Below are 8,579 nucleotides of genomic sequence, written 5' to 3' on the forward strand. Positions count from 1 at the left end.
GAACCCCAAGGATGCAGTTTTCATTTTCTTTGTGATTGTGTGGTGTAGGTTTGGATGTGAATTTTGTGCTGTATAGGTTTTTGGAGTTGATTAAAGGTGATTTTTCAATCACCTTATGATTATTTTTTCAGAAACGTCTCACGCAGCGACTACCGAATTTTAGAGGGATGTTGATCGTAGTACTTTCTCTCGAATTATTCTTTATGCTAATGAAGGAGCTGTCCCTGCTATGCAGTTGGTACCATATTGGGAGCAATGACTGGAGCGCTTATTGGCCAAGAGACAGAAAGTGGATTTGTTAGAGGGGCTTCGGTTGGTGCCATATCCGGTGCTGTTTACTCCATCGAAGTCTTTGAATCATCACTTCTTTTGTGGCAGTCCGATGAATCTGGGATACAGTGTCTCCTGTATTTGGTAAGTCTTATCTATTGAATGGATTAATAATCTTGAGTCAATACTATTCAATTGCAGACGTGATAATTCTGGCATTCAATCTTCGAGATTTATAGCATGTTTAGTAATCTGATTGAGTTTGGAGCTGATAATCTGACTGTACAGATTGATGTGATAGTGAGCCTTCTAAGTGGCAGACTTGTCCGCGAGCGTATTGGTCCAGCTATGCTAAGTGCCGTGCAAAGTCAGGTATTATGCTGCTCGATTGCTTTTCTTTGAAATAGGGATGACAGTATTTTTACTTTTTTGACTTACGAAATTTTCTTCGTTAATCAGATGGGAGCTGTAGAAACAACATTTGAAGACGTTCCCGACATTTTTGACACTGGCGGGGCAAATGGTTTGTTAGTAGACACAGTTGAAAAGTTCCCAAAGATAAGGGTTGCAAGAGACGACATTGTTGATACTTCCGGAGAGGGAGTCTCTTGTTCTGTTTGCCTTCAGGTACTGTTCTAATTTCTTTCCCTTTTTATCTGTCTCTTGTTAGATAAACTACATCAGTGCACCTTGACTTTTGGCCTATATAGTGACATTTATGAAATTTGCGTAATTTCTATGACAAAGCAATTACGCATACGACACATCCTACATCTACACTCGTTGTGGGTATTCATTTATATCCACCTAATTTCAGAAGAGGCCATTGTAATTATTCAAGTGTTGGCCAAAGTTTGAGCTCTTTGTATATAGACTTCTTTTATCGACAAGTTGAACTGATTTAGAAGAATCTGTCCCATGCTTTTAAATATACGCAGGACTTTCAGCTAGGGGAGACCGTGCGAAGTTTACCTCATTGTCACCACTTGTTTCATCTACCTTGCATCGACTCTTGGCTGGTGAGACACGGTTCTTGCCCGTTGTGTAGAAGAGTATTTTGATGCTCTTTTTGTACGGCGAGAAACACCAGCTTGATGATATCCTCTTACTCGTATACGGCCTCTCTATTTGTTCAATAAATCCGTAGTTTTAGATTGGCTAGGTGCAGCTCTATGTATGTAGTTTCTGAGCAACATCTTTCGTGTTCGGTCTCTGCGCTTGATCACGATTTTGTAAAGAAAATTTTGAGGTGTGGTTTGTATTCCCTCACAGATCCTACGTACACACAATGTTTGTTTGCTATTAGTATTTTCTTTATCATCACTAGTTGTGTTGTTACATGGCATTGTATCGTATCCATCTTGTATGACGTGGATAATTTGACTATTCCTATAAATCATCGTAAATTATGCAAATTAGTACAGGCGCATAATATATTTTCATTCTTATTCATTTATAAATATTGTTCCATAGTTTATTTATCAATAAAGTTCAATTTTTCTTGCTTGATTTTCACTTCATTCACAACCATGCTTTGCACTTTCTAACCATTTTAATTTTAACGCTCATCTGGTGTAACTCTTTATTCTTGTTTTTTTAAAAAAAAAAATCTATTAAGTGTAAGTATTTTAATTTATAACATCGGATTTCAGATTATCTTTTATGACAATCGAAATCACCTGTTTACCATGTAATGAAAAAAATCTCTCACAGTCCAATGGCTAACAAGAAAGTGAGCAATCAAACTACCATTTCAATTCAATCATATGAAAAATTTGAGAATTCTAAAATTGGCTACAAGTCCGTGAGAAAGCTAGTTTTTTTAAAGAACTTTCCTAAGCTAAAGAGATAAAATGAAAGTACTTTTTTATGATATATCAATGAGAATGGAGAGTCCTCCTCCCAATCCATACATACATGATCGATAGAATACTGCGTAAGTAGGACAGTCAACTTTATACTGTTTACTTTTTGGATTTGAAAAAGAATGCATTATCATTCATTTTGCAATAATTTCTTTAAAAAAAGTATATTCATCTTATTAGCGGTTCTTCTTTTTTTTTTTTTTTTTCAAGGAATCGAAAATAAAAATTAGGAGAAAATTATCTCAACTACATTTTCTGAACCAAAACAAATTAAGGCTCGGCTGAGCAAATATTTTTAGTATTTTACAAATAAAAAAAAAAGCATGTGTTTGGATAAATTTTTTGTGAAATATTTTTAAAAAGGTGTTCTACAAAGAACAATTGAGAGTTTTTTTTTATATTTTTAGAAATAAAGGTAACGATAAAAATCGAAACATACTACTTTTAATTATAAAAACGATTTTAAAATATATGTCCAAATGCATATTTGTTCTTAAAACAACTTCAAATCTTTATGGTATCGAGACGTTGAAATTATTTTTACTTTTCACAAAATATTGCATAGTTACGCAATTACTTCTGTATGAAGGTCCAAAATACATGTCATTGATAAGACCAAAACTAATTCAATCTTTTCAAAAAAAATAATAATAATAATTCAATCTTTACAAAAAAATTCGGTATTGTTAGCAATTTATTTGAAGTTATACTAAAGTAAAATTTTAAATATTTAGTCGATCAAAACTCAAAATGTAACAAGTTAATAGATCGAAAAGTTTATTTTTTCCCTACAAAAAAAATGACCGATTTCAAACTTTAAAATCTTTCTTGATTCAAATTTCAGTTCCATACCTGAAATATGAACTAAGAACCACCGTGAAATCCAAAACAAACGTGTTTAGCAAGGGCAATATAGGTATTTCGCGAGAGATACACGACAAAAGACCCAAACAATTCATCCATGCACGATGATAGAAGAACATGCTACCCACTCAACTCATTCCCCTCTCTACTCTTGAATAGTCCCAACATTTAACAATTCTTAAATCTCAAAGCCGACAGCCAAAATGGGTTTCATTACAGGAAACGGAAAAAACCTCTATCTCGAATCGTCGTGAAAAAACTTTTCCAACGATCATCATCGATCACGAAAGCGATTCTAGTATTGTGATTGTGCACAACAACAACAAAAGGAAGATTCAGCAATGAAATAAGCAACATCTTGTATGAAGAGACTATGGGTACAGATTTCTTGTCAAGAGAAGATATGGTTGTCTTACTTATTCACGGCAAACATATATATATAGAGAGAATTTTGTTAGAAAAGACGAAAATGATCTTGTAAGTTGGCTTGAATTGAAATTTGATTATTTTATGAGTCAAAATTTGTTCTTAATGTAATAACTTGTCTTCCTTTGTATCTCATAACATAGTATTGAATATTATCCATACGTTTGAAAACATGGCAGCACTCAGGCGAAAAAATGATTCCAAATACGGACAATGACAAATTATTTTAGTAATTCCTACTTTTAATAAACAGATAATCAAAATCTATTTTGGTCAGACTTATTGGACAAACATGCCCTAAACCATATATTACTTATGATAACATAATGCATGTTTGCATATTTATACAGGCTAGAAAGGCATTCAGAAAAGTCTGGTGAAGTTGCAAGCCCTCGTTCGAGGGGTTATCGTCCGAAGACAAGCACGCTTAGCCTTGCAATGCACAGCACGCACGCACGCACTTGCCCAGTGCACCTCACTGTTCACGCTCGAAAGCTTCTGTTAAACGACTAGTCGAATATAGCCTAAATGGGAGCAATTCATGGTATTTTTCGATTTCTAGAAAATTCAATGTTAAGTGTTGTACAATTATTCCAAGGAAATGGGAATCATGCTGGCTGCGGATCAACTTTTGAAAACTAGATAGATATCGAGCACGTAATTAAACAAGAATAAATGTTATAAAATATTTTGAAATATTTGTACAGATGGATTTATTTATATATTTCGAGCATGTTTTAGTTTGATATTGAGCTTGAATAATGTTGGAGCTTGTTTTAGTTTGATATTTCGGAGTATATATCACCAAATAAATCATTTACTCTTGCTAATATACTATCCTCCAAAAATTAGATTTACTAGTGTTGATCCATTAATATATAATTTCAAAAATATCATACTCGGCTCAAAACCAAAACGTAGTAGAACTAATTTTGAGTATGATTCAAACTATTTTCACCGTAACAATTTATATTATAACAAAAAATATATTATTTAATGCTCGTGGCCACACATTAATTGCTATGTGGGTTAGATGAAATATTTTCTTTAGTCTTACTTTATAGATTTTCAAATATTTTATTGAAAATATCTATAATTTTTGCAGTGATAAAGATGCAATTAGTAAAAATAAATCACATAAAAACCAAACAGAAATATTCATATCCAATATTTCAATATAATATAAGATGTTTCTGGGGAAAAAAATAAAAAAAAAGAGAGGCAATAGACTCTGGACAATCACGAATCCAACTAAATTACCAACGACTATAAGAAATAAGTGGGAAGTAAACCAATATCTTCCGACGGTGGCTAAAATATAGCTAGAAATTGTGTTAGTCTTTTTATCATGTATATGCAGATTAGAAATATTGAGAGATTGAGGACTTGATCCTGTAGAATACAGGATAGTTGGCATTATCCATTTCTCCAGTAACCCTTCCTACTCACCTATTCTACCTGCAAGAGTAAGAAAAAAAATCGCCTAGATGAGTTAGAGACCACCACAAACTCTGAAAAGCAGCCTAAAATATAGAGTTGTTGTGTGTTCAAAGTCCCCACTATGAATAGTATCGCTAGAAACTACGTGTTTTCTTTTCATCATTATATGCAGACTAGAAATATTGAGAGAATGAGGACTTGATCTGTAGGAAACATGATGGTTGGAATTATCCATTTTCTCCAGTTACCCTTCCTCCTCACCCTGCAAGAGTAAGAAAAAAATCGCCTAGATAAGTTAGAAAGCACCGATGCTCTATCTAAAGTGCATGTTGTGGGATGAAATGTCTACAAAATACCCAAAGGATATATAGATATATAGAACAAGTCGGATGAGAAAGCTGAAAAGGGGATATTAACAGATTTTGCTCTTAAGTTAATCTAATTTTTGGAGGATATATAATGGATAAATACTAGTAAATCTAATTTTTGGAGGATAGTATATTAGCAAGAGTATATGATTTATTTGGGTGATATTCTCCGAAATATCAAACTAAAACATGCTCCCACTATTCTTATACTCAAAAATATCAAACTAAAACATGCTCGAAATATATAAATAAATCCATCTGTATAAATATATTTCAAAATATTTTATAACATTTTATTCTTGTTTAATTATGTGCTCGATATCTATAGTTTTCAAAAGTTGATCCGCAGCCAGCATGATTCCCATTTCCTTGGAATAATTGTACAACACTTAACATTGAATTATCTAGAAATCGAAAAATACCATGGATTGCCCCAATTTAGGCTATCTTCGATTAGTTTCAATTTGAGTAAAAAAAAAAAAAACATATAATACATAAATTACATTTGAATTAATACAAAAATTAAATAAATTCAAAATTGAATTAAATGAATTGATATAATCAATGCAAACAATAATTAAAGTGGTCATTTATTACAGTACACACACATATAATTAATTTTGATATCTTGCACACCTACCGTACACACTTTTGTGAGCACCGATGAGGTGTCACTCATCTATTGGATGTGATGAAATATAGAAAAATTACACATCGAATGGATGAGTGATATATATATATATATAACATTGCAATCATTTGTGTTTAAAATTTATTTATACAGTTTGTAATAAAAATTAAATATATCATAGTAACACAAATCATATCACAAATTAAATTGATTGATATAATCAATGTAAAAAATTTTAATTTAGTTTATATTTTCAATAAAGTTTAGTTTCAATTTGAATAAAAAAATAATAAAAAATATATAATATAAAATTATATTTAATTAATATAAAAATGAATTAAATTCAAATTTGAACTAAATGAATTGATATAATCAATACAAACAATAATTGAAATTATCATTTATTGTAGTACATATATTCAATATTAATATATCTTTTCTTTTTTAGAAATAACATTTTGACGGGAAATTAATATTTTTGGCAAAATATTAGAGTACTTGGTAAAAGGACATCGTAAAATGCACAATTGTATTTTAAAAAAACCACTAAGAACCAGTTGTTTCCTCGTTCAATGATTTTACTTCTTAACCTATATTGCTCATTAAAGAAATTGAGGACTTGATCATGTAGAATACAAGAAGGTTGGCATTATCCATTTTCTCCAATTACCCTTCCTCCTCACCTTTTCTCCCTGCAAGAGTAAGAAAAAAAATCGCCTAGATGAGTTAGAAACCACCAATACTCTATCTAAAGTGCATGTCGTGGGATGAAATGTCTACAAATACCCAAAGGATAACAAGTCTATAGATATATAGAACAAGTCGCATGAGAAAGCTGAAAAGGGGATATTACAGATTTTGCTCATAAGTTAATCGCATATTCACTTGTTTTTTCAGTAAAATTTTGGACTACACTACTAGTAAAAGATTTACTATAAGAAAAGTGGTATTGCGAGGATCAAATATGCGATACATTTCACTGTATTTCCACCACATTCGAAGCTCGCAAAGCATCCAATATAAGTTGGACATTGTCTGTCAGCTCCCTAATCTGAAAAATTGAGAATGTATAATATTAGTATTCATAGTTAAGTCTCATCGTAATAGGTGGCAAATCATTTAAAAAGTTTGATATGATCAGCCATAAAATATCCAGCTGCCTCTGTGACTATGATAAGAGGTTAAATGGCAGCACTAACAGTCGATTTGGTGTTTCAAATCATGGCAGGCAAGATTTTCAGCCAGAGATGCTTTTGATCCGATCAGGCATCTCCAAATTCCACTCCAAAGACAACTTACATGAATAACTAACCCGTCCAAGCTACTTCATTCTCAAAATAGTATCATTGTTACCTAATGAAACCAACTAAAAAGAGTGTACCATGATTCTAATGTGCATTCTTGGTCATACAAATTTACCATTTCCATATCAATATAAATCTTCTGAAACTCAAGCGTATTACAGTTAGATATCAATTGTCATTTTATTTCATCCAAGAATAATCTAACAAAACCGAAACATTTCAAAATTCTTAACCTATATTGCTCACTAAATTCCAATTAAAGAATCAAGCTTTTGATATTTTCAACTTTCTGATCTAGAGCCTCAAAATTTCTCTTCTATGTACCAACAATCAAAAAAGAATCGCAAGTTTAAGTTTAAATAAAATGGATAAAGAAATAAGCATAAGCAGGAAATTTTTCATTAATTTGACCGACTTACTTTCTTAAAGTGCTATTAAGTTTATGGGAACCCATCCATCCACATCCATTTTCTGGCGCAAATATGTCCTTCACCAAATTATCATCACTGCAAGATACATGTGAAAATCCAAGCGTTGATACCATGCGCAAATAGACAGCAATGAGCGGATGAATCATTTAGTATGCATAACAAAAATAACATACCAAAAAAATAATCTATCTTTCACAATTTTGGAAGGCAAGTGAGGATCAGGTATGGGAGACGACATTGGTGCATATGGAAACATAGGCATGTGCCCGGGTGAACCTGGGTGGGGTCCAAGAGCAAATACGTAAAAGATGAAGCATCTGCAAATTGAAACAAAATATAATTAGCACGCAAGATAATCTACAGAAGCAAGTATCTCAAAGCAGCAAACCTCACCATTGTAGAACACTGGGGACCATAGGGCCGCGCACCCACAGGGGGAGGTGGAGGAATAAAAGGAGCACTTGAAACTGGACCACGTATGAAGGGCCGAGAGGCGACACTCTGCTGGGGTGCAAGGTTTACTCTGCTGCCAAAAGATTGATGGTTATAGCTCCAATCATCATCCAACGTTCCTGGTATCGTTTGCTACCATGGCCATGATTAGAAGAACCATTCCCTTGAAGTTGCGGTCCACTGTTGTTCCTTCTAAAAGGACCACGCGGATGGTGTGGCTCATGCCCACTGTGAGATCCTCCTCTCTGTCCAACATCCCAACGTGTGTTGTCCCTAGGAGATACCCCCGAGAGATGCTGGACTTCACTGGCTTAAAAGGAGAGCTTCAACCACAGAACTGTGTGAATTTGGTGCTGAGAAAAGCTGCCGTTGGCTGTTATGTTTCTGTGACTTGTGTCACCACCTAGCTCCGGAGAACACTGGCGGATAGGAGATTCATGGTTCGAAGCTGAATTTGTTGCTACTTCCTGTGAAGACCAAGAGCAACTGACGTCCCCTATTATTCACAAAAGAAAATTTCGTAAGGA

General features: G+C 33.3%; 1 protein-coding gene across 1 annotated transcript; it reads left to right on the forward strand.

The window, feature by feature from the left end:
- Positions 1 to 213: 213 nt before the first annotated feature.
- Positions 214 to 1,593, forward strand: LOC142535328 (NEP1-interacting protein 1-like; the record flags this gene model as incomplete). The annotated part of the gene is made up of 4 exons (XM_075641749.1): positions 214 to 414; positions 559 to 642; positions 730 to 897; positions 1,209 to 1,593. Coding segments are annotated over 4 exons (576 nt in total), but the record flags the coding sequence as incomplete, so codon positions are not given.
- Between the last annotated feature and the right edge of the window lie 6,986 nt (positions 1,594 to 8,579).

This window comes from Primulina tabacum, unplaced genomic scaffold, assembly GCF_025594145.1.
Source record: "Primulina tabacum isolate GXHZ01 unplaced genomic scaffold, ASM2559414v2 Contig940, whole genome shotgun sequence".
In the NCBI taxonomy this organism is placed as follows: Eukaryota; Viridiplantae; Streptophyta; class Magnoliopsida; order Lamiales; family Gesneriaceae; genus Primulina; species Primulina tabacum.